The 26068-nt window shown below is 38.7% G+C and overlaps 1 protein-coding gene and 1 long non-coding RNA gene across 3 annotated transcripts in view; one reads left to right on the top strand and one right to left on the bottom strand.

Annotated features, from left to right (window-relative positions):
- Positions 1-26068, bottom strand: part of FSIP1 (fibrous sheath interacting protein 1) — a 197334-nt gene that overhangs the window by 160060 nt on the left and 11206 nt on the right. For both annotated transcript variants that reach the window (XM_045450073.1, XM_045450074.1), the window contains exons 3-5: positions 23921-24104; positions 19570-19724; positions 18127-18220 (exon numbers count right to left, since the gene is read on the bottom strand). In XM_045450073.1, coding sequence (XP_045306029.1) covers positions 18127-18220; positions 19570-19724; positions 23921-24104 — 433 coding nt within the window. The remainder of the gene's footprint in view (positions 1-18126; positions 18221-19569; positions 19725-23920; positions 24105-26068) is intronic.
- LOC123583192 lies at positions 1964-23451 on the top strand. Its single transcript, XR_006704768.1, has 3 exons — positions 1964-2084; positions 6687-6856; positions 23212-23451. It is a non-coding gene; the product is annotated as an uncharacterized LOC123583192 (long non-coding RNA).

The following is a 26068-nucleotide window of genomic DNA, read 5'->3' as shown; positions in this document are numbered from 1 at the left end:
GCTAGAGAAAGCAATAGCAAGGTCAAAAAAAGAAGTAAGAAAGAAATGAGCCAGAATTAGCAAAGAAATTCAATGCTGGCTCTTGAAGGTAGAAAAATCTACAAGTGTAATTTTAAAAAGAGAAAACACTAATTGTAATGAAGATGACATATTTTGATGAAAGAATAAACACGCAGATCACTGAAACAGAAGAGAGAGTTCAGAAATAGACCCACAAAAATATAGTCAATTGATCTTTAACAAAAGAGCAAAGGCAATTCAATGGAGAGAGGATGATCTCTTTAACATGGTGCTGTAATAACTAACTAGATGTCCATGTGAACAGGAAAAAAGAAAAAAGAAAAGAAAAGAAAAGAGAAGAAAAACAAAAACAAAGGGAAGGGAAGGGAAGGGAAGGGAAGAGAAGAGAAGAGAAGAGAAGACAGAGAAGGCCACACAAGACCAGACAAGACCAGACCAGCTGTAGACATCTTACACTTTTCACAAATACTAACTCAATTGAATTACAAACCTAAATGTAAAATACACAACTACAAAACGTCTAAAAGAAAATATAGGAGAAAAAGCCATGTGATCTTGGGTTTGGGGATATGTTTTCATATATAACACCAAAAGTATGATACATGAAAGAACAAAATTCTTTATGTTGAACTTCATTAAAATTAAAAACTTCTGCTCTACCAAAGACACTGTAAAGAGGACGAAACAACTAGCCACAGGCTTGAAGAAATTATTTACAAAACACATATCCAAAATATACAAAGCACTTAAAAAGAAGAAAACAATAATCCCATTTTTTCAACTTTTTTTAACAGTTATTTATTATTGAGAGACAGAGACAGCACACAAGCAGGGGAGGGGCAGAAAGACAGGGAAACACAGAATCTGAAGCGGGCTCCAGGCTCTGAGCTGTCAGCACAGAGCCCGACATGGGGCTCGAACTCACGAACCATGAGATCATGACCTGAGCCGAAGTCGACACTTAATGGACTGAGTCACCCAGGAGCCCCACAATAATCCAATTTTTTAAATGGGCAAAATATCTGAATAGACAGCTCAGTAAAGAAAATATACAAATAGCAAATAAGCATCTGGAAAGATACCATCATTTGTCATTAGGGAAATGCAAATTAAAACAACAATAAGATACTACTATCTACCTATTAGAATGGCTAACATACAAAAAACAATACCAATTGCTGCCAAGGATGCAAAGCAACAGGAACTCTCACTGTTTGCAGATAGGAATATAAAACTGTACAGCTAACTTGAAAGACAGGCAGTGTCTTTCAAAGTTAAACAGTGTTACTATATGTTTCAACAATCCTGCTCCTGGATATTTACCTAAATGGAAATTTATGTCCACAAAAATACCTGCATACCATGTGCATACCAGTTTTATTCATAATCACCAAAAACTGGAAGCAATCAAGACTCCTTTCAATAGGTGAAGGTATAAACAAACTGTGGTACATCAATAAAATGAAATACTATTCAGGGACAAAGAAAGTAAGCAGCTCTCAAGCCACAAAAAGACATCAGATGAATCTTAAATGCAGAGTGCTAAGAGAAAGAACCCAATCTGAAAAGGCTACATGCTGTATGATTCTAATTACATACCATTCTGGAAAAGGCAAACTACAGAGGCAGTGAAAAGACCAGAATGGCTAGGGGTGCAGGGGCAGGAGGGAGGGTTGAATGGGAAGTCACACCGGGGATTTTTCACAGGGGTAAAACTATTCTGCACGATAGTCTAATACTGGTTACATGACACTGCACGTTTGACAACCTATAACTTCACAGCACAAAGAGTGAATCTTAAGGCATGAAAGTTTTCAAAATATTATTAGAATGTGAATTAGAATTAGAACTCTTATTAGATGTCATAGAATCCCAGGATGGAATGTAGAATGTGACCAAACAATCTAACTATGTTACAAATCTCTGAAGCAATGTCAGAGGGCAGAGGAAAAAGGTGTTCACCTTGAGTAACTTTGGAAATGAGTGGAGTCTGCAAGCCTAAAGGCAGTAGAGATGGCACCTGAGCACTGGACTCCAGCTGATTGTTTCCTATAGGGGTACAGGTGAACAGTTTTGATATCACTACACGTATAGTAGAAGTGAGCAATGGGTGAATGAAGGGCCAATGGTGAGAGCCAGATTTCCCCTTGTTGGGAGTGGAGATTACAGGTAACGAAGGGGAAATGGCTAGAATGATTCATGTGGTAAAATAATAAAGTTGGAGATCTCAGTATAAACTCATGTTTAGCTTAACATAGATACAGATGGTTACACATAGAAATATTTAGGGATGCCTGGGGGGCTCAGTGGCTTAAGCGTCCAACTCTTGATTTCGGCTCAGGTCTTGATCTCATAGTCATACTACACTGGGCGTGGAGCCAGACTGGGATTCTCTCTCTTCCTTCTCTCTCTGTCCCTCCCCTGCTCATTCTCCCCCCCCCCCTCAAAAAAGTAGTTTATAAAAAAAGTACTATTTAAAAATAATGCAGGGGTGCCTGGGTGGCTCAGTCAGTTGGGCATCCGACTTCCGTTCAGGTCATGATCTCACAGTTTGTGAGTTTGAGCCCCGCGTCAGGCTCTGTGCTGACAGCTTGGAGCCTGGAGCCTGCTTGGGATTCTGTGTCTCCCTCTCTCTCTCTTCCCCTCCCGCACTCACACTCTGTCTCTCTCTCCTTCAAAACTAAATAAACATTAAAAAATTATAAATAATGCATACAACAGGTTAGTATACCCACAAATATTTCCTTTCTCAGAGGCTCAGAATCAGTGACTCCCCACTAGAAACAAGCACACCCAGCATCCAGATCTTGGTATCTAATATCTTTCTCCAGTCAGAGGAACCAGGGCTCCTTGAAGAGCAACTGATTCTAGGTCTCAGATACGAAATACACAAGCTGAGTCTGGTGCTTCCTGTAGTGCCAGAGAGTAAGGAAGTGTTCAACAACAACAAAACAAAACCCACAGTTGTTGAAGGCACATCAAAGGGACACAGGAGTCAACTGAAAGAGCTCCCAATGACCAAAGCTGAAAAATTTTGAGCAGCAAAATAAAGTAATACTAGATTAAAATCCAGTGTATGAAATAAATATCCACAAGTCTATATTGATATAAATAAATGATTGAATAAACAGATACATGGGAAGAAAAGACATTTCTCCCATGCAGAATAATTCAAAATAATTTACGTAAATACTCTGCCTTCAAGGAGGTGAAGCATAACTGCCCACCTCTCAAGTAAGGGCTGTGCACAGTAACTTCCTTCCAGAGAAGACAGGATGGAAAGGGGGAAAAATTGAAGAACTTCACAGTGGAGAACTCTAACAAACACCTCTTCAGCCAGGTGATCAAAGTTAACATCAACAGTGATGAGTCATGTTGACAGTTATGATGTGAAGAAATGGAAATGGCATTTTAACTCTATAGTCTTCCAAGAACATACAACCCTAGTCAACCATAAGAAAAGCATGGATAAATTGCAATTTCTGGAAATTCCACATAGTACTTGATCAGTACTCCTCATAACTGCCAAAGTCATCAAAAACAAGGAAAGTCAGGGGGTGCCTGGGTGATTCAGTCAATTAAGCATCCAACTCGATTTCAGCTCAGGTCATGATCTTGAGGTTTGTCGGTTCAGAAGCCTCACAAGAGGCTCTGTGCTGATGGTGCAAGACTGCTTGAGATTCTCTTTCTCTCCGTTTCTACCCCACATTCACTCGCTCACTCTCTCTCTCGCTCAAAATGAATAAATAAAGCTTAAAAAAAAAAAACAAAAAAAAACAAAAAACAAGGGAAGTCTGAGAAAGTGCACAGCCAAGAGTAGCCCAGAGAGACAGGAGGACTAAATGCAATGTGCCATCCTGGATGGCCCCTGGAACAGAAGAAAAAGCATTGGGTAAGAACTAAAGTCTGAATAAAGTGTGGGTTTTAGTTAATAATAATGTATCAATATTGGTTCATTAATTATAACAAACGTACCATACTCTGGTAATAATAGGGGAAACCGGCTGCACGTATATGGGAAATCGTTATACTACCATCCTAATTTCTCTGTAAATCTGAAACTGTGCTAAAATAAAAAGTTAATTTTAAAAAAGAAAACATTTTAGATTAAAAGGAGAGAAGGAAAACACAAATGAAATTAGAAATAAGAATACGGAACGTAATAAACAAGGAGAATTAATCTTTTAAAATACAATATGAGGGGCGCCTGGGTGGCGCAGTCGGTTAAGCATCCGACTTCAGCCAGGTCAGGATCTCGCGGTCCGGGAGTTCGAGCCCCGCGTCGGGCTCTGAGCTGATGGCTCAGAGCCTGGAGCCTGTTTCCGATTCTGTGTCTCCCTCTCTCTCTGCCCCTCCCCCATTCATGCTCTGTCTCTCTCTGTCCCAAAAATAAATAAACGTTGAAAAAAAAATACTTTATAAAATACAATATGAGGGGCGCCTGGGTGGCGCAGTCGGTTAAGCGTCCGACTTCAGCCAGGTCAGGATCTCGCGGTCCGTGAGTTCGAGCCCCGCGTCAGGCTCTGGGCTGATGGCTCAGAGCCTGGAGCCTGTTTCCGATTCTGTGTCTCCCTCTCTCTCTGCCCTTCCCCCGTTCATGCTCTGTCTCTCTCTGTCCCAAAAATAAATAAACGTTGAAAAAAAAAAAATTAAAAAAAATAAAATAAAATAAAATACAATATGAAATTTTTTTTAGTAAAATGTTAAATCTTGGTGAAATGGATATTTTGGAATCTCCCAGACATGGGTGTATTGCCAGAATTGACTCAGAAGATGAGAAAACTGAAATATAATAGTAAATATGAAAGAAGCTAAGAAAAGCGTCGGTGAATTGCCTCCAAGAAATTATTTGAACCAGATGGTTTTTCCAGTGAAATCTTTCAAGTTTTTAGGGAACAGATAATCCCCATGTTATATAAACTATTTCAAAGCATAGAAATAAATGAACACCCAGCCCCAATCATTTTATGAAGTGAACATAACCTAACAAAGCATAGGCACACACCTCCTAACCCCACCTCTAACGTCAACACCATAACACACGTGCACATGGACACACACACACACACACAGAAAATCTCATTATAAATCTCATAAATACAGATGCAAAAATTCTGAATAAATTCAGCCATTGAAATCTGGTACTAAATTAAAAGAATAATCCTCTCTAACCAAGAAACACTGACCCAGAAATAAAAGACTTTCCTAGCATTTAAATACATTGATTTTTAAACATTAGTGTGTCAAGACAGAAAAATTTTATGATTGTTTAAATAGATAATAAAAGGCATTCATAAATTTCAACACTAAGTCTTTTTTTTTTTTTAATTTATTTATTTATTCTTGAGAGACACAGAGAGAGAGTGCACATCAGGGAGGGGTAGAGAGAGGGAGAGGGAGACTCCCAAGCAGGCTCGGCACTGTCAGCTCAGAGCCCAATGTGGGGCTCGAACTCGCGAACAGTGAGATCATGACCTGAGCCGAAATCCGGAGTTGGACGCTTAACCACTGAGCCACCCAGGCGCCCCTCAACACTAAGTCTTTATGAAGTTATCAGAATAGGAATAATTATTGAAAAGGACACAAAAATTCATACACTTTCCAGGTGATCATAAACTAACAAGACTCAAAGCAAACAACTAAAGATAATTAGAATTGATCAGGTAATTTCATTATCACTGAGAGCCAGAAGAGATCAATGTCCCAACTCAAGCAGTCAGGCAGAAGAGGGCAAATCCTTCCTTCATCCATCTTTGGGTTCTAGTCAGACCTTCAACAGATCAGCTGATGCCCACCCACACTGGGGAGGGTAATGTATGCAACTCAGTCTACCAGTTCAAATGCTAGTCTCTCCTGGAAACATCCTGTATGATACACCCAGAAATAATGCTTAACCCAGACATCGAGGCATCCCATGATCCAGTCAAGTTGACACATAAAATTAACCATCACGGGGCGCCTGGGTGGCGCAGTCGGTTAAGCGTCCGACTTCAGCCAGGTCACGATCTCGCGGTCCGGGAGTTCGAGCCCCGCGTCAGGGTCTGGGCTGATGGCTCAGAGCCTGGAGCCTGTTTCCGATTCTGTGTCTCCCTCTCTCTCTGCACCCCCCCCCCCGTTCATGCTCTGTCTCTCTCTGTCCCAAAAATAAATAAACGTTGAAAAAAAAATTTTTTTTAAATTAACCATCACAAAGACTGGATGGATGATGAAACCATTAATCCAGAAGGAAGAAACATACAAAAGGAGGAACAGATTTCAACACTAGGAAGTAAGGGAGAGGGGAGAAGAAAAAGAGGAAAGCCAGAAGGAAATAACGATACCAGTAAAAATGTTACAGGTCCATGACTGGCTACCTGTGCCAGATGCTACAGAGAGGTCACATAGGATAAAAATTGGAAATATGCCACCAGGTTTAGAATCTAAGAGGACTCCTGATGAGGTAGTTTCTGTTGTGTGAAATGAGAAAATACAGACCACCGAGGAGTTGAGAAGTAAATGGAAATTGACCAGGTAGCCCCAGTAGGTGTGGATTATTCTTTCAAGAAGTCTGACCTTTAAGGAGAGGATGGAAAGTGAGTGGTACCTGTTTGGGAGCAGGGTGAAGAACCCAGGGAGGAGGTTCTATCTGTATCTTTGGCTGGTTTGATGGCTCTTTTCTGTTTTAGGACCAGAAGATTCAAACATAGTAAACTGAAGACAAGGAGACAGAGAAGGAGAGATAGAAGCTCTACATGAGACACAGAATGATGGATGGATCAGGAGCCAGGGGCAGAGTGAAAGGGATGGGACATCGTTGACCTTGGCCTTGGAGAACAGCACCTTGTCTCACTCTGAGGTAAGAAAGATGGGGGATGGAGTATAGTCAGAGTGTACTTTACGGACAGAAGGATAGAATGTGAAAGGGATTCCCACCGAGGTGACTGTTTTCTCTGGACAGTAAGCAGGCCAAAGTGAAGGACTTGCAGAAGACAGTAGGAGGTTAAACAACCAGAATAATTTGCAATAGCCACTTTGGAGAATGCAAAAGACATCAGTAGGCAATACTGAGACTGTAGCAGAGGTTAAAAGCCAAAACTCCTTAGCTATACTGGTTAACGCAAGTGATTTTCTCCCTCAATCCTCTGCAAATCAGAGCTGGAGAATTTTCTTAGAATATTCAGTGTTAACACCCATGAGCAGAAGTAGCATATACCTGTATTTCACAGAAAATCACAGAGGTATTTACCAGCCATTAGAAGCCTGATTGATTAAGATGCCACTGTTGTTGTGCTTACATGCACTTACAAATTTGGAGCTGGAAACACAAGAGGTCAGGGTAACAAAGGAAGAAGCAATGACCTCCATTAAAAACACTGATGAGGAACAATCCTATCACTGCCTCAGAGAGTATGAATTCTATCTCTATCCATCAGAGAAATTCTAAAAACTAAGGGGAAACTCCGAGTATGATAGAGTTTTGATTTTCACCAGAGTTCTCTCAAAAATGGGGTGGAAAGACTTGTAAAATATTTCTAAGATCTCTAACAAGTGCAATATTGTCTACTTATTGTCTACTTCAAACAGTACTTAAACTTGAAGTTATTAACTCTGGATTATAGAGTCAAAATGTGATAAAAAAAATCTAATGTGGTTTTTATCTTTCTCTTGGCATCAAGGCCCCACTTGTGTTTAGTACCTATCAATAAAACTAAATATACAAGTCAACAATAAGTATCTTTTCATTTGTTTTGCTGTTGGTTCTTTATGATGTTAGCAGGAGGCTAGGGTGTATTTGGTGTTTGGGGGAGCTGAAAAACAGGTTGGAAATTGTCATTGTTCCACCTGCCCAAAGTCCCTCAAATTACTCTTAAATAAAAGGCTAAGCAAAGGACTAGGGAGACAAGGAAGAATACTCATCCTAGGGTGCCTGGGTGCCTCAGCCGGTTAAGCATCTGACTTGTGATTTTAGCTCAGGTCATGATCCCATGATTGTGAGATCAAGCCCCATGTCAGGCTCTGCTCTGAGTGTGGAGCCTGCTTGAGATTCTCTCTCTCTCTCACTGCTCCTGCCCACCAAAAGAATAATAAAAATTTTTAAAAAGAACACTTATCTTAAGAATTTCTCCCTTTTTCCAAAGGGAAAAGAGGCAGAAAGGAGGTCTGGGTATGTTTGTAGATATGTGTTTAAAGTTCAAGTTTAAATCAGTCTGGCTCTAAAGTCCACTCTTTTAAAGTGCATATTTTAACTAGATGCTGCCACCTACTGGATAATTTACAAGGGTTTGTGCTTTCCTGGTAACAAAGAAAAACTTATGGAGCGGAACAGGGCAAAAGAATTGAATTGTTTTCATAGAAACATTTTACTTGAAAACTTAAAACTTAGAGCTATATATAGACTTGATCAAAATAATTACTTGTTTCAATTTTATATTTCTAATTGAGATAGCCAAAGTTCAGTGAATAACATGGGAAAGAAACTAATCTCAAAATAGAACAGATGTAAGCAGTTTTGCACCACTTTATAATATGTGGCTGTGTTGTAATAGCAGGAATTTGAAACTGTAAAATCACTGCTATGTGGTCAAATTGGACTCTTGCATTTCTCTTCATTTCTTTCATACGTGCAGTGAAAATATTCTACTAATAATACCTTTCTTAAACTGAGGATTCCAAAAATTTCCTCTTCTAGAATGAAGTAATAACTATGTTATGTAAAATATGAAGAAAAAGCATGTAATCAGGTTAATGATGCAGTCCAAAGTAAATATCTCCTATGGTTTTTAAGATAGTTAGAAATCAAATCAATATGTGACTGTTAAACTTATGCCTAGGATGCAAAAAAAAAAAAAAAAACACCAGGAAATTTCATTAAGGAATCTGCCTTCTAAAAAAGACCAGTCACCAAAAAAGCAAAAAGAATCTACTTAAATCTCAAGAGCCAGGAACATAGTAATATCATCTCTTCACTGGTGTACTAGTCTGGCGTGATCTCAAGACAGTAAGTAGCAAGAGTGAAAAGAAATAGGCATTTGGTTCACCTAATAGTATCTTTTATTCCCATTTCCTTTTACATCAACCCTACTTTTGCATCTTATCTGCTCTGAGCACGATAAACACTGCCAGTACACAATAATTGACTAAGAACTCAAAATCTAAGAACTGAAACTCTAACATGATAATGTTTAAACCAGTGGTTCTCCCTGAACATAGGTTTCAGGTCCCTGGTAACTCCAGTTTTCAGCTCATAAAATCCAATTAATTTCCATGTCAGAACATTTGTACTAATCTAACATCACTGTAAATGTTTTCAGGGCCTATAGTAGTCATGTGACTCCAGAGATGTGAGCTCTATAGGTTTAAGCCAAATGTACATGGCATGAGCTTTAAAAACGAAACGTATTTGGTAGGGCACCTGGGTGGCTCATGTGGGTAAGCATCTCTTTGTTTCAGCTCAGGTCATGATCTCACAGCTCACAGGATCGAGCCCCACAGTGGGCTCTAGGCTGACAGAGTGGAGGCTGCTTGGGATTCTCTCTCTGCCCTACCCCCACTCACTCGGTTGTGTTCTCTCTTTCAAAATAAAACAAACTTTCAAAAAAAATGAAACGTATTTGATAGTTCTGCTTTAATTTTGAAGAAAAGACAACAGGGGCACCTGGGTGGCTCAGTCAGTTGAGTGTCCAACTCTTGATTTCGACCCAGGTCATGATCTCATGGTTCATGAGTTCAAGCCCCACATCAGGCTCTGCATTGACAGCACGGAGCCTGCTTGGTATTCCATCTCCCTCTCTCTCTGGCCCTCCCCTGCTTGCTCTCTATATCTGTATCAACATAAATTAAAAAATAAACTTAAAAAAAATAAAAAATGAAGAAAAGACAACTGATAACAAAAGTCTTGCCCTGCAGGGCCAAAAGTTCCTTTAATAGTGAACTCTATGCCTGAAAGGTTCATGTCAAAAGCCCCCCTTACTATTTTACAGTCCCTGCTCCAGAGTCAACCACAGGAGGTACATATGCCTCTTACAAATGCCCCATCCATTAGAGAAATCAGCATTTACCTCCAGCTTTCTGAAATATAGATGCTGAGATACTGTAACATCCAGTTCTTTATTTGGAAATCCATGTTCTTTATTTGGAAGTCCTGCTTCTATGAAGATACAGAATTACTGAGAGATGTGAAGGAAAATATAAGAAACTGTACTTTTCAAGACAGGTTATATTCATACCATAGCCTTCAGACACTGAAGGGAGTAAAAAGCATTCTATAAATAGCCATAACTTTAGAGGTGCTTCGCAGTCTTTCTTCTTAGTGTACTCACAACTGAACAACTCTCAACAAGAAAAACAGGCTTAAGAAAAACATGTTCTTGCAAAAAAACTTCCCGAAAAAGACAATCTACCTGCCCTAATAAAACGTATTATAAAGCTACAGTAGTAAGAACAGTGCAATGCTAACATTAGAACAGACAGAAATATTATAATGGAAGAGAATAGAAATTTTGGAAACAAGCCCAATTCATGATAAAGTTAGCATTCCAAATAAATGAGGGAATGATGGATTATGCAGTAAAAGTACTGAGGTAACCAGTGTTAAAATCAAAAACAAATAGAGAGAAACCTTAGAAATGATCTGATCAGACAACACCAGTTTAGTCATACAAATAAAACGTAATTTAGCTTCTTTTGCAAGAGTAACTTGACCTGGATCATCTCTTGCTTAGGCCTCTAGAAATCATAAGTAAAACTTAGTGTCTTCCAAAATTGATATGAAGTAACCATTCTGATTTATAACAAAATACTCCTGAGCCTCAGTCCATGTTTTGGCTTCAGTGTTCCCAGTTTGCAAGCTGACTTTTTTCACGCGTGCATGATAAACTTCTACTAATTACTACCGTAGTGACTCTTTGATTTTATTTCTGTTATTTGTGATCTTTTGATGCTAGGTAACAAACTGGGGGTGGGGGGGACCACCAAATCAACTCTCTACCTCATATATGACAACAAAATGAGTTCGAAGTAGACTATTTTAATTTTCATAAAACAATAACTGTACATTTTTATGTCATCTTACACTGGAAAAGGACTTTTTAAGGGGAACAACAGTCAATGATAAAAGAAAAGAAATAACTGGGGTGCCTGGGTGGCTCAGTCGGTTAAGCTTCCAACTTTGGCTCAGGTCTTGATCTCATGGTTCATGAGTTTGAGCCCCATGCCGGGCTCTGTGCTGACAGCTCAGAGCCTGGAGCCTGCTTCAGATTCTGTGTCTCCCTCTCTCTGTGCACCTCCCCCGCTCATATTCTGTCTCTCTCTCTCTCCCTCTCTCTCTCTGTCTCTCTCTCTCAAAAATAAATAAACATTAAAATTTTTAAAAGAAAAAAAATGACTGATTTAGCTAAATAAAAAAAATATTCAGTTTGGGAGAGCAAGAAATACCACAAAACTAAAAATAAATTAGAAATAATGTTTTTTATATTTATGACTGTCAGATATTAGTATTCTTGATATGTAAAGGAGTCCTTCTAAACAATAAAAAGGAATACTTCATTTCATAAAAGAACAATTAATTCACAAAATGGCTAAAAGAATAAATACTCAACCTCCTTGATTATCACAGAGGTATAAATTGCGACTCCATTTTAAAAAAATCTTTAAAACAACTATTAAACCCATTGTTATCATGGGTATACAAAAACAATTCTCAGATACAATATTTGATTTGTATTTGATACAATATTTTTCTAAATGGGCAAAACCTTTTATTAAGTCAATATGAATAAAAATCTAGGGACACCTGGGTGGCTCCGTTGGTTGAGCATCTGACTTCAGCTCGGGCCATGATCTCACTGTCCGTGAGTTCAAGCCCTGCGTCGGGCTCTGGGCTGACAGCTCAGAGCCTGGAGCTTGCTGCAGATTCTGTGTCTCCCTCTCTCTTTGCCCCTTCCCCACTCATGCTCTGTCTGTCTCTCTCTCTCTCTGTCTGTCAAAAATAAATAAACATTAAAAAAAATTAAAAATATTTTTATATACGGATAAAATTTTTAAAAGGCCCAAGCCCTTTGACTAAGTGATTTCTCTTTGAAGTTGTATTCATTTCCTGTAGCTGTTGTCGCAGTTTAACACAAACTTGGTCACTTAAAACAACAGAAATTTATTCTCTCACAATTCTAGAGGCCATTAGTCCAAAGTCAAGGTGTCGGTAGGGCCACGCTCTCTCCAGGGGCCCTCAGTGAGATTTCATTCCTTGCCTCTCCCAGTATCTGGTGGCTGCCATCATCACCTTGGCTGTAGGCCACACCACTCCAATCCCAGCCTCAATCTTCATGTGGCTTCTCTTCTGAGTGCCTCTTCTCCCTCTCCCTCTCTCTTATGAGGATACCTATGATGGATACCTATGAGCTCATGTAGAGCTCTCTTCCATATTCCAGGATTATGTCCTCATCCTAAGATCCTTAACTTAATCACATCTGCAATGACCCTTTTTCCAAATAAGGTAACAGTCACAGCTTCTAGGAATTTGACATGGATATCTCTTGGGAGGCATTTTTTCTTTTTCAACCTAGTTGTCAACCTAATTTTTCTTTTTTTTTGTTTTTGCTTTTGTCCTTTTCTTTTTTTTTTTTTTAAGAGAGAGTGTGAGAGTATTAGCAGGGAAGGGGGCAAAGGAAGAGAGAGAGAATCTTAAGCAGGCTCTAACTCAGCAAGAAGTGAGACTGGGGCTTGATCCCACAACCCTGGGATCATGACCTGAGCTAAAATCAAGAGGTGGACACTCAACCGACTGAGCCACCCAGGTTCCCCACAACCTAGCTTCTCAATTACCACAGAAGGTAACAATGGAATAATTACTTAAGGATGTTATTGCAGCATTATGTATAACTGAAAAAAATTGAAAAAAAGAAATAACCTAAATGTTTAATAGCAGAATTTTAGTTAAATAAATTATGGTACATCTATGTAGGGAATATACAGTCATTAAAGATAATGCTGACAGTATAAGGAATATAGTCAACGCCATTGTAATAGTGATGTATCAGATCAGATGGTAGCTATACTTGTGGTGAACTTAGAATAATGTAGGGAGCACCTGAGTGGCTCAGTTGGCTAAGCGTCTGACTTTTGATTTTGGCTCAGGTCATGATCTCGTGGTTGGTGAGATCAAGCCCTGTGTCAGACGCACATCATCTGAACAAAGCAACCTGGGATTCTCTCTCTCCCTCTCCCTCTATCCCTCCCCTGCTCATTCTCTCTCTCTCTCAAAATAATCTTTAAAAAAATAATAATAATGTATAGACATGTTGAATCGCTATGTTGTACATCTGAAATGAATGTAAAATTGTATCAACTATACTCAAAATTTATTTTTTATTTTTGTTAATGTTTATTTACTTATTTTGAGAGACAGAAAGCATGAGAAGGGGAGGGGCAGAGATAGAGGTAGACAGAGAATCCCAATCAGGCCTCGTACTGTCAGCACAGAGCCCAACATGGGGCTAGATCTCACTAACCATGAGATCATGACCGGAGTTGAAATCAAGAGTCAGACGTTCAACTGACTGAGCCACCCGGGTGCCCCAACTCAAATTTTTTTAAAATGCTGATGCAAATCATTCCAGTTACTATTGTTACATGAAAAGAATCACCCAAAATTTAGTGTCATACAGTAATAATTATTGCAGGCAAGATCAACTAATGGATACTAACATTAATGGACAACAGTTTGAGGAAAGATATTTGCATAATCTTAAAGTATCTCACCCATGATATTTATTAATTATAAAAGGAAAATTAGTAACTTTACAATATAGAAACATGGCAGACACTACCTTAACCAAGTTTTCAAGGTTACTATCACCAGTAACATCAGAACTTAACCTTAGGTACCCTGAGCATGATTGATCGAGAACCCATAACTTCTGGGGTATTCTTGCCAAAAATGCATTAACTCTATCTAATCAAGGGAAAACATCAGACAAACTGAAACTGAAGGATATTTTACAAAATAGCTGACCAGTATTCTCCAAATGCATCAAGACCATGAGAGACAGGGAAAGATCAAAGAACTATCACAGATTAGAATAACTAAGAAAGAGACTTAGAAAGAGAGAGACTAAGAAAGAAAAGAGACTAAGAAGAGACTAAGAAAACATGACAACCAAGTGCAAAAGGGGATCCTGGGTTGGATACTAGAAAATAAAAAGGAAAAACCGGTGAAATTTTAAGAGGGTCTGTAGTTTAATAGAATTATACGAATGTTAACTTCTTAATGTTGATCACTGTAAAGTCAACCCTTGAACAACATGGGGGTTAGGGGTGCCAAATCCCCATGTAGTTGAAAATCCATGCATAACTTTTGACTTCCCAAAGACTCTACTAATGGCCTACTGAGTTTTTTTTGTTTGTTTAAATATTTATTTATTTTTGAGAAAGAGAGAGACAGAGCATAAGCAGAGAGACACAAGAAGACACAGAATCTGAAGCAGGCTCCGGGCTCTGAGCCATTAGCACAGAGCCCAATGTGGGGCTTGAACTCACGAGCCATGAGATCATGACCTGAACCAAAGTTGGACACTTAACAGTCTGAGCCACCCAGGCGCCCCATAATGGCCTACTGTTAACCAGAAGCCTTACCAATAATGTAAACAGTCGATTAACATACACTTTGTATGTTAAACGTATTATATCTTGTATTCTTAAATAGAGTAAGCTAGAGAAAAGAAAATATTATTAAGAAAATCGTAAGAGGGGCGCCTGGGTGGCTCAGTCGGTTAAGTAACCAACTTCAGCTCAGGTCATGATCTCACAGTTCATGGGTTCCAGTCCCGCATTGGGCTCTGTGCTGACAGCTCAGAGCCTGAAGCCTGCTTTGAACTCTGTTTCTCCCTCTCTCTCTGCCCCTCTCCTGCTCACACCCTGTGTCCCACCCTCTCTCTCAAAAATAAACATTAAAATCACTTTTTTTAAAGAAAAGAAAATTATAAGAGACAATTCATTTATAGTACTGTGCTGTAAAGAGTCCACATATAAATGGACCCATGAAGTTCAAACCCATGTTTCTCAAAGGCCAACTGTACTATGGTTACACAAGATACTAACATCAGGGGAGGCTGGGTAAAGAGCAAACAGGAACTCTATGTACTATTTTGAAATTTTTCTGTAAGTTTAACATTATTCCACAACAAAAAGTGAAAAGAAAAAGAAAAAAACAAAAACAAAAAAACTTAGTGGCACAAAACAGTGACCATTTTATTATGCTCATGATTCTGTGGGTCAGTAATATGAGGGACACACCAGGAATGATATGCCCCTGCTCCACCATGAAGGAGGCCTCAGCTGGGGGGCTGCACTGGGCTGGAGATGTCTGTGGCAGCTCACCTGAGACCATGTGTCTGGCCTTGGCTATCCTCTACATGACATTTGTTAGGAATGCAATGGCCAAGGTGGCTCCTTCTTTCACATCTCTGGTGCCGGCACTGAGATGCTGACCAGTCAGTGTATTAGTTTCCAGGGGCCGCTGTAACAAGTAACTGTGGAATGGATGGCTGAAAACAATAGCAATTTATTCTCTCCCAGTTCTAGAAGCTAGACATCTGGAATGATGATGTCCGCAAGGCCGTGACCCTCTGAAGTCTCTAGGGAAGAATCCTTCCTTGCTTCTTCCCAGCTTCTGGTGGCTCCCAACGACCCCTGCCATTCCTTGGCTTGTAACTACATCATCCTAAGCTCTGCCTTTATCTTCACATCACCTTCTTCTTAACCACGTGATTGTGTCTCTGTGTCTTCTTTTCTTACAAGAACACCAAACTTCAGCTTTAGGGCCCACCTAATCCAGTAAGATCTCATCTTAACTAATCACATCTGTAAAGATTCTATTTCCTTTTGTTTGTTTGTTTATCTATTTATTTTTGAGAGACAGAGAGAGAGAGAGAGAGAGAGAGAGCACAAGTGGGGGAGGGGCAGAGAGAGAGAGAATCGCAAGCAGGCTCCTGTCAGCGCAGAGCCTGACATGGGGCTCAATCTCAGGAACCATGAGATCATGACCTAAGCTGAAATTAAGAGTCAGATGCTTAACCAACTGAGCCACCCAGGCACCCCTGCAAAGATTCTATTTCTAAATAAGGTCACATACTGAGGCTCCAGGTAGACGTGAGTTCTGGTGGAACACTACTGAACTCACTGTAGGTCAGAACTGGCCAGCATCACGTCCTCTGGGTAGCCTTCATATGGCTTGTTTGGACTTTCTCACAGCATGGCAGCTTCAGGGTAGTCTGACTCCTTACAGGATGGCTGGCTTTCCTCTGAGTGGGCCTTCTAAAAAGAGAAGCCGAAACTGCCAGTCCTTTAACGGCAAGGGCTGGAACTGGTGGTGTAGGATTACTTCTGCTGTAATCTATCAGTCAGTGTAGTCCTAGCCCAGCCCAGACTGAAAATACAGGAAGAAAGAGACCCCATCCCTATACGAGGACTGGAATGAACATCATAGAGGGAAGGAACTATGGCAAACATCTTGGAAACAAACTATCACACAGCTCTGTCCTTACTGACAGCTAAGGGTGCCCGTGAGATAAAAATTAGTAGGAAACAGATTACAAAACACCATATATATAATTTGATCTCATTTTTATTTTTAAAATATATATAGATATCTGCATGGAAAATGTCTCAAAAGATAAAGAGTAAACAAAAATATTAATAATGATTATCTCTGCAAGTTAAGAATTAAGGTGATTTTTTTTCTTCCAGTTTATCAATATTTTCTAATACAGATTATGCATGTATTATTTCTATAACCAAATAGAAGAAGTAGAAAGTAAATGATCTATTATTTTAATAGGCAAATCATTTTGGGGGGGTTTTTTAATGCCTTTTATTTATTTTTGAGAGAGAAAGCATGAGTGGGGGAGGGAATGAGAGGGGAAACAGAGGATCCAAAGCAGGCTCTGTGCTGACAGCAGTGAGCCCCAGGTGGGGCTCGAACTCATGAACCTTCCTGAGCCAAAGTCAGACACTCACCCAACTGAGTCACCCAGGTGCCCTTAGTTTTTGGTGTTTCAATTAGGATATATAAATGGTAAACTTCAACAAAGCCAATCTAGATATACATCTGTCTAGGAGAAACTCAGATTCATTTTTTTTTTTTAAGTCCTTAGTCATAGAAAGGACAACCCAGATAGGGCACCCACTTCCTGGACAGAAACATTTGGTGCATTCTAAATCCAAATCCCTTGGGCCCAATCAGCTTTTGAGCTCTCACCGCTGGGTCCAGAAAGAAACAAACCTCAAGGAATTTCATTCACATCAAAACTCATGCTAACCAGCAGCAATAGTCTGAGTCAGGTTCTTGAGGCTCTGCAATGTTAGACACTCACTTTGCAAAAGACAAATGGATCCCAGGAGTCTCAGAGAAATCAGGGGCCCCTGCTTAGAGTCAGTTTTACCCCCCAACAGTATTGGATAACCACTTACGTGATGCAGGCTAAAGGATTTCCAAAGCGTCCTGCCAAAAACCTAGCAACCACTTCCCAATCCCCCAAATTTTCACCACTGTATAAGGAAGCTAAAGGCTACATGACTCTATCACACTTCTTTGGGTGAAGAAGGAGGAAGAGAAGATAAAGGAGGAGGAGAAGGAAGAGGAGGAAAGGAAGAATGATAAATATACATACACACAGATGGCAAATTAGAAACATGCATAATGATTTGGCTGGTCTCAAAAACAAGACTGGAAGAGGACAGGAAATAGGACGGATTTTTATGAAAGGGATGGCAGAAGCCTGAGTGACACATCGTGGGAGGATTCTAGGCAGTTAGGAGACTGCATAGACTGGGTGTCTCAAGGCCTCTTAGAGGCACAGGAAGTAAAGGCAAAGACATATTGTGTCTATTTCCCAATTTTTCACTGCCCTGTCCCCCTCACTCTTGAACAGGTACAAACCCGAGAAGCCTCTGAAACTTACCGATGCTCAGGAAAGTTCCATATAATCCTACCTAATGTGATCATTTCCCATAGAGAAGAGTTAAACTCACAAAGAAAAAGAAAGAATAACTTAACTGGGATTTTTACTTTAATTCAAATATTCTATGACTCTGAGATTTAAAAAAAAAAAAAAAAAGATAAATTTTACTCACCGACAGTTTCTTCTGATGCAGCAGTCAAAGCTAGAAACTTTTTTGTATTTTCCATCTCCTCATTACTTTGCAAAGCTTCACTAGTTTTTGCAGACTAATAAAAGAGAAACAAGGAAAAGAAGGCAACTACACTCTTCAATATTTTGTACAGTTTCAACATGGATTACAAATTGTGTAATTTGTAATTCCACAATTGACCTGAACAAAAAGGGACAGGTCATTTCTATCCCTTTAAATAGGAAATCTATTAATATCCCTGTTTGCACAAATTCTAGCAATGAATAGTCCCAAACAGAGTTGTAATATATGTCTATCATTATATAATCATTATCTCACTTAAATCTTCTTCAGCTTCTGTTTAATATTTCCATAACTAATGAGTAGCCTAAAGGTCCATCATGAAATTATAGTTTCAGACATTTCAGGATTGATACTATATTTTATTATGGGTCCAATTATTATTCCTGTTTCCAAACAAGTAAAACTTTGCTTTGAGATTCAACAGGAATAAGTGATAGGCTAACTTTTTATGACAAATTTATACAAATCGTTTCTCTAGTTTAAATCACTGCATTGTGTATGGTGCTTTCTACTCCATGGTCTTCCTGGGAATCTCGTAAAAATGTATTCTTCGTCACTTCATTATTAATGCAGAGCATCATCTAGGAAATGTCCTTGAAGTCAGTCGACTGAGGAAGGAAGAATTTATCAAAAACAACTCATCTGTTATTACAGTGCTCCTTACCTAAAAGTGCTCTCCTTTAGGGGACAAAGTTCAAATATGAACCAATGGCTAAATGTCAAGTCAGAGCAAATATATGGTCAACTTCCACCCCTCAATACTACAGAGAATAAAGGTCCAAGAAGGCCAAGGAAAGTTAATCGAGCACTAGAGATGTACTGAGACAGAAGCAAATAGAGCATGGTCACAGACCACAAGCACTTTACAGCTTCTAAGAGATCTTGACCAGCATGTGAAACAGTGAACACCCCACTTCTTGGTCACAAAAGTTTACTTAAAAAATAATGGCGACCAGGGGGTTAAATTTGTGTATATTTATGTGTTTATCTCCACACCGTAAGCTTGCTGAAGAAGCAGCAAACAGACTTGATGAAAGTAGGGACCACATCACTTTCTGCTCCAGAAACAGAGGAACCCCAGCCTGACACTGGTAAGAGAGGTCTGCTGTGCTGCCCATGGAAAACAAACATGGCAGTGTGGTGCCTGAAATCTGGAATTCTGCAAAGTTACCTTGTCTAGTTCCAGAAAACGATCTCCCTCACCTCCCCCCACACACACATACATATACACACCACCATCCTACTTCTACAAAATAAGTCAATAAAGGCAGACCACATTAATACTACCACAGTCCATGCTTGTCTTACTCATCTTAGAGGAAATTATTTCTTCCATATCAGCAATGGTGAGACAACTCTTACCTTAAGTTCTTCCCACAGCTTTATTCTCAGGTCTAGACCTTGCTTCTTAATTTCTTTTTCTCTGTATTGTTTCTTCACCAATATTTTATCAAGCCTCTTCATCTTCTGAATAGCATCTTGAAGTTGAGAATCTAATTCTTTTAATTCAGGTTCATCTATATTGTGTTGAAAGTAGGAATGAGCCTGAAGTTTAGTACAACCAGAAAGTTTCGTTTTGTTTTTACTGTTTGTTCTTTCATTCAACAAGTGTTTATGGCTGGTGAGAATAACTGACATATTTTACAAGGTGCTTTCACACATATTTTTTCATATGATTATCGAACAACCTATGAAATATAATTAACAACCGGTTTTACAGCTAAAATAACTATCTTTTCTTTTTTTCCTTTTTGAAATTTTTTTTGAGTATAGTTGACACACAATGCTACAGTTTCAGGTGTATAACACAGTGATTCAACAACTCTGTCGCAGGCTATGCTCACCACAAGTATAACTACCGTCTGTCACCATACAATGCTGTTACAGTGTCATTGACTATACTCCATATGCTGTGCCCTTTATCCCCATGACTTAATAATTTCATAATTGGAAGCCTGTATCTCCCACTCCCCTTCACCCATTTTGCCCATTCCCTAACCCCCTGTTTCTGACAACCATCACTTTATTCTCTGTATTTACAGGTCTCATTCTGCTTTTTTGTTTGTTTGTTTGTTTGTTTGTTTATTCATTTTTGGTTTTGGGGATTGCACATATAAGTGAAATCATATGGTATTTGTCTTTCTCAGTCTGACTTGTTTCAATTAGCATACTACCCTCTAGGTCCATCATCCATATTGTCACAAACGATAAGATCTCATCATTTTATGGCTGCCTTATGTTCCTGTGTGTGTGTGTGTGTGTGTGTGTGTGTGTGTGTGTGAGAGAGAGAGAGAGAGAGAGAGAGAGAGAGAGAGAGAAAATGTATACAACATCTTCTTTATCCATTTATCTATTGACGGACACTTGAGTTGCTTCCATATCTTGGCTATTGTAAATAACACTACAATAAATATAGGGGTGTGTATATCTTTTCAAACTAACATTTTCATTTTCTTTGGGTAAACACCCAGTACTAGAATTCCCGGATCATATGGTATTTCTATTTTTAATTTTCTAAAAAAATCCTCCATACTGTTTTCTACAGTAGCTGTACCAATTTATGTTCCCACCAACAGTACACAAGGGTTCCTTTTTCTCCACATCCCCGCCAACACTTGGAAAGAACTCTGTTCTTTCAAATAGCTAATAAATTATGGTATTGAACTCATAGGTGGGTCTTATCTCATTTTCAATCCCAAAATATTTCTCCTTCATTCTGGTATACCTTCTATATTCATAAGTAAGGAATAAGGAATAAGACAAAGACCCTATCCTAAAACTGCTTCAGACTAAAAAGAGAAGGCATGTAGCTATTTGTGAAATCGATGCAGTAAAATGTAACATGTCAAGAAATGAAATGATTCCAACACAGAGAAACAAATTCAGAAAAGTACTCTATGTAACTAGACAGCTTTAATCTATGCCCCTCCCATTTGTTCTATTTTTTTTTTGAAGTACCTAAAAATGGATAATTGGTAGTAACTTATTTAAAGCTAAGTGCTCTTTAGAACTTTCTTCACTCAAGTTTTAACTTATGATTAATGATAATGTTAATAATAGCAGCTAACATTTATAGAATTATCTGATATGCTCAGTGTTAAGGGCTTTGTTTACAGGCATTGTGTCATTTAATCCTCATCATAATCCTGTCAGGGAGTATAGTTATTGTCCCATTTTACAAATTAGTAAACTGAGAATAATTTGTAACTGAGTTACATACACGTCCAAGATGATATAAGTAGTAAATGGCAGGGCCAGTTTCCACCCAGATCTGTCTGATTTGAGAGTCAAAACTCTTCACCACCAGGTAATATGTCCTCTGTGAAGTCTGATGAAAGATGTTAATCTGGCAATGAGCATAAATGCTCAAATACTGAAGTCTCAGCCACTCCAGTTTAGGAAGTGGCATATTATGCTAAGAAAGACCAAATTCTGCAACTTTTTAAAATCCAAAGAGTCCAGTGTGTTTCCCTATAATGTACATCACTTCCTCTTCAAGGAAAAGGGGATATTTTCAGAAGGGAACTAGCTTATCCAAAAAGAATACTGATCTTATTGATAAGGAGGCTCTAGAGATCTTGTTGCTTACATATTTCAAATGCAACAGCCTTTAGTTATAATTCCCAAATGCCAATCCTTGCACTCCATATACAGAGGTGGTCCATACAGCAGACATCTGGAAGTAACTCATGCAGTTCCGAAACAGTATAAATAAGTTCAGTGTAAACTGGGCCAATAGCTAATCGCAACTATAATGCCTCATTTCCTGATAACTATAATCCTGAGTCACCAGGCCCAGTTTTGAGAGCGAAACTCATCCCAAATATACTCTTAAGTCACCATTTCTCAAAGTTTATGACCTCAGCTTCCCTTTACAACCTTAACCATTATTGAGAACCCAAAGTAGCTTTTATGTTATATCTATTGATAATTACCATATCGGAAATCAAAACTGAAAAATATATATTTATTTATTCATTTAAAAATAATAAACATGTTATTGGTAATTACATGCTAACATAAATATAACATTTTTATGACAAATAAGTATAGACTCCAAAAAATTAAGAAGGGCATTGTTTAAAATTTTTAATATCTAGCTGAACAGAAAACAGTTGGATTCTTATACCTGCTTGTATAATCTATTGCAATCTCTTGTTTCAGTTAGAATGTATGAAGAAAATCAGGCCTCATACAAATATGTATTTGGAAAGGGGAGGAGAAATTTAATAATCTTCTCAGATAATTGTAGATATTCTTCTTCGATACTACATCAAAACTCGACAAGGAGTGGTTTCTTAAAGAGTGGTTGTAATGTGAAATACGTAACTCTATCAGTGAGCTTTTTGTATTTGTTCCATTAAAATCCATGCATCTATCATTTGTGCTGAATGGATCTTTTACCCTTCATTGGTCATTTGGAAAATAGTGGTTCACTGACTTACGCAGACCTTCAAAATGTTAACACGTTTCAGGATACAGTATTTTTAAAAAATCACATTTGTTCATACTGCCATCAAATTTTATCGGAAAAGTCTAAGTCTTGGAAAGCTGTCAATCTCACAGTGGCATACACAAGTTTTCTAAAATTCTAATTTTCACTTGAAAGTCCAAATTTTATCACTGACGAAAGATACTGTCGATTATTTTCCTTGAGATGACACGCTCACTTCATCTTAAAAAAAAAAAAAAAAAAATGACTTCCAAATACCCAAGTCTGAATGATACTAGTTGGTCCGTCAGTCATTCTTTCACGTAAGAATGATGCTCCGTTACAAAGCGGCCAGTTCGGTTCTCGACTTAAACTATCATACGAGTACTGTTCCTCAACACAAACTTCCCATTTTGGTGTAGAGCAGAGTTGCTACATACATACCTCCCATTTTACCTCACAGGCAATTAAACAGATGTGTATTTCAAGTCCAGGTTTCATGAGATTAACGATTTCTACTGCGCGACAAAAGATGCTCTTGAGTGACACAGGCTATTTCTTTTCCCTCCCAGTGGCTGGTCACGAAGAACACAATGACCGACTAGTACAATGTGATACGCTGCCTGGATTCGTGCTAACACAGGAGCAATTTTACTCACCGTCGCTATTGTGCCATCACCGCAAATGTCCGTGTAGTGGGCGGAAAGGCAGGTATCATTATTTCAGTATTACAATGAATTATATTACTGATATATCAATATTATGACGGAAGAAGTTTTTACTTTGCAAAATTCCTAAAAGGGGCTCAGCAATCCCCCAGGGCTCTGCACACCACATTTGGAGACATGCTCTCCACTCTGACCAGTATTAATTTAATAACCGGGGTGGGGGGTGGGGGTGGGAAAGGAGTCTTTTAAAATCCAAAAGTTACTAAGATCAAATGGGATTATCCTGAAAAAGGCATTTAGAAATTATGGGATAAATTTTATTGTATCATTGAGACATCAAAAATATCAATAAATCCTGTCATAAGTGGCAGAAATACTTCCTACTTGATTAATGTGAAATGACCCACAGTAACAATTTCATTAAATGAAAATTATTATTTTTCTACGTGTTTTTAAGGACTCAGTACTATTCTAAACAAAAGCTGGTGCTCACAAAGGTATACCTCTTTTTTTCACTAGTATTTCTTTAGCTGATAAAAAACAGATATAACTCTAATATTTTAACTATAATATCTGTAATTATCATTAGCCTATCACCTGGTGAGTATCCCACCTGCGCATCCAGGGATTATCTGGTGTTGAACCAAGTTCGGATCTTCATCTGAGCCTTCTTCAGCCAATTTTGGTTTCTCAGAATCATTTTCCCCTTTATCATCACTATTGTTTCCATTTTCCTCTGCATTACTCCTCTCAGAGTGGCCCTTTATACCAGAGTTCAACTTGATTGCAGTATCAACCTAAACATTATTTCCAAAGAAATAACTTTCATAAACAGGTAAGGTTTTAAAACCTTAACATTTGTAGACTATTTTAACACTAACGTAAATACACGTGAGGACATACACACATACATACGCTAGTGTTAAACTATTCTAGAAACAGAACTTTTAATTAACTATAAGTTAATTACGCAAATATAATAACATTTGCACCAAAAAGACATGCCCCATTCTCTGGCAAGTTCCAGCAATAATGGAGAAGGGTCAGGAATCCGTCCCAGAACCCCTCTCTGCCAGCTCTGGACATGAGGCATGATGGTCCCTGCTGCTGGAGCTTACACTCAGATGGAAAGTCAAAGGTCTAGAGCTGCGCTCCCATACAATGACCACCAGCCACATGTGGCTATTGAAGAGTTGGAAAGCAAAGAGTCTGAATCGAGATGTGTTTCTAATGATATTCTTCAAGTCACAACCATGTGCTTTGGTAATTATTTTTATGCTATTCACAATTTTTCTGTCATTTTGGTTTCTCTTTCCATTTCAGCAATGCTCATTTTGAAAACACCAGTTTGGCGCAGCTGTGTTTTCCTGAGAGAGAGCAAGAAAAGACATCCACGGCTGCATCAGGAAAAAGCAGGGATCGTAGTGCCCTGACAGCCATGAGTGGCAGTGAGAGTTACATTAGAAGTGAACATAGTCCAAGAGAGAGGCAAAACCTCAGAGAGATTCAGCCCTTCTGGAAGGAATGCATTTCCCCTCCCAATGGAGGAAACCTCTGCTCCAGGCCATCAGGGCTCGGCCCTTGGAGGGTGGTCAACTCTCGGCCACTGGAATCTGTGTCCCCTTCTGAATCTTCACGGCAGAAGGTGGATCGTGTGGAGAATTAAACTGCCAGGGATACAAGACTGCACGCGAGCATCTCTGTTTACCTAGACTAGGACATAAGTCCCAGCGGAACTGAGCTGAGTCAGTGGTATAATGATCAGAGCCAACATTTACTGAGGAATTCCTACTGGCCAGGGTCTGTGCTAAGTACTTTATACACACGGCCTCATTCACTCCTCAATGACACTATGGTATAAGCGTTACTAGATCCAGCATAGAATGAAACTAGCTGAGGCCCAATTTATAAATAAGCAAAACAATGCCTCCTCTATGTGATCTGGGAGGTGTTAAAGAGGGTTCCCTGTTCAAAAACATACTCTGTGAAAGGCCAGGTTAAAGCCTTAAATTCCATAATAACCAGTAAATCCTTAAGGCTATATAGTTCTGTGAAAATCTTGAAATTGCTAGAAGAGATCACATGAGCCCTGATGCTTGTTTATATCTTGGCATAAATGAATTTGGCTGACTTTTCCCTGAGAACGGTTCTTATATAGGGAAATAGAGAATATATAACACATAACTAGATATTAGCAATATACTTGGATAGCACACTTCAGGACACAAAAAGACTCTCACATATATCATCCCACATGATTCTAACTCTTCGAATGAGCAGGAAGCAATGAAATAAAAAGACAAAACTGGAGAACAAATGGCAATCTTGGCCCGTTTTACAATTTTACCCAAATTCCCCCACTTCATTAGCACCAACCGTCTTTAGTTTATTTGAAAATAAACTAAAAAGAGCTTCCGGAAATTAAAAAGATATCACTAAATTTAAAAATTCAGTGGATCAAAGAGTAGATGTGACACAGCATAAGAAAGGATTCAAAAAATTTTAAATATATGTTACAAATTCCCCCAGGATGAAGCACAGCAAAATAAATGAACAGAAAACATTAAAAAAAAAAAAAATGAGAGACATAAAGATAGAAGGGAAAGTTTCAAAAGACACTTAATGTGACTTTCAGGATGATGAAATAGAAAAAACAGTGGGCAATACTAGAAACTTTTGAAAAAAACAATGGTTGAATATTTTTCAAAATAAACAGAACACACAAATCCTCAGAGTGAAGAAGTGCTAGTCTCCAGAAGTA

Source organism: Leopardus geoffroyi, chromosome B3, assembly GCF_018350155.1.
Source record: "Leopardus geoffroyi isolate Oge1 chromosome B3, O.geoffroyi_Oge1_pat1.0, whole genome shotgun sequence".
In the NCBI taxonomy this organism is placed as follows: Eukaryota; Metazoa; Chordata; class Mammalia; order Carnivora; family Felidae; genus Leopardus; species Leopardus geoffroyi.
This window is presented reverse-complemented; position numbering and strand designations above follow the sequence as displayed.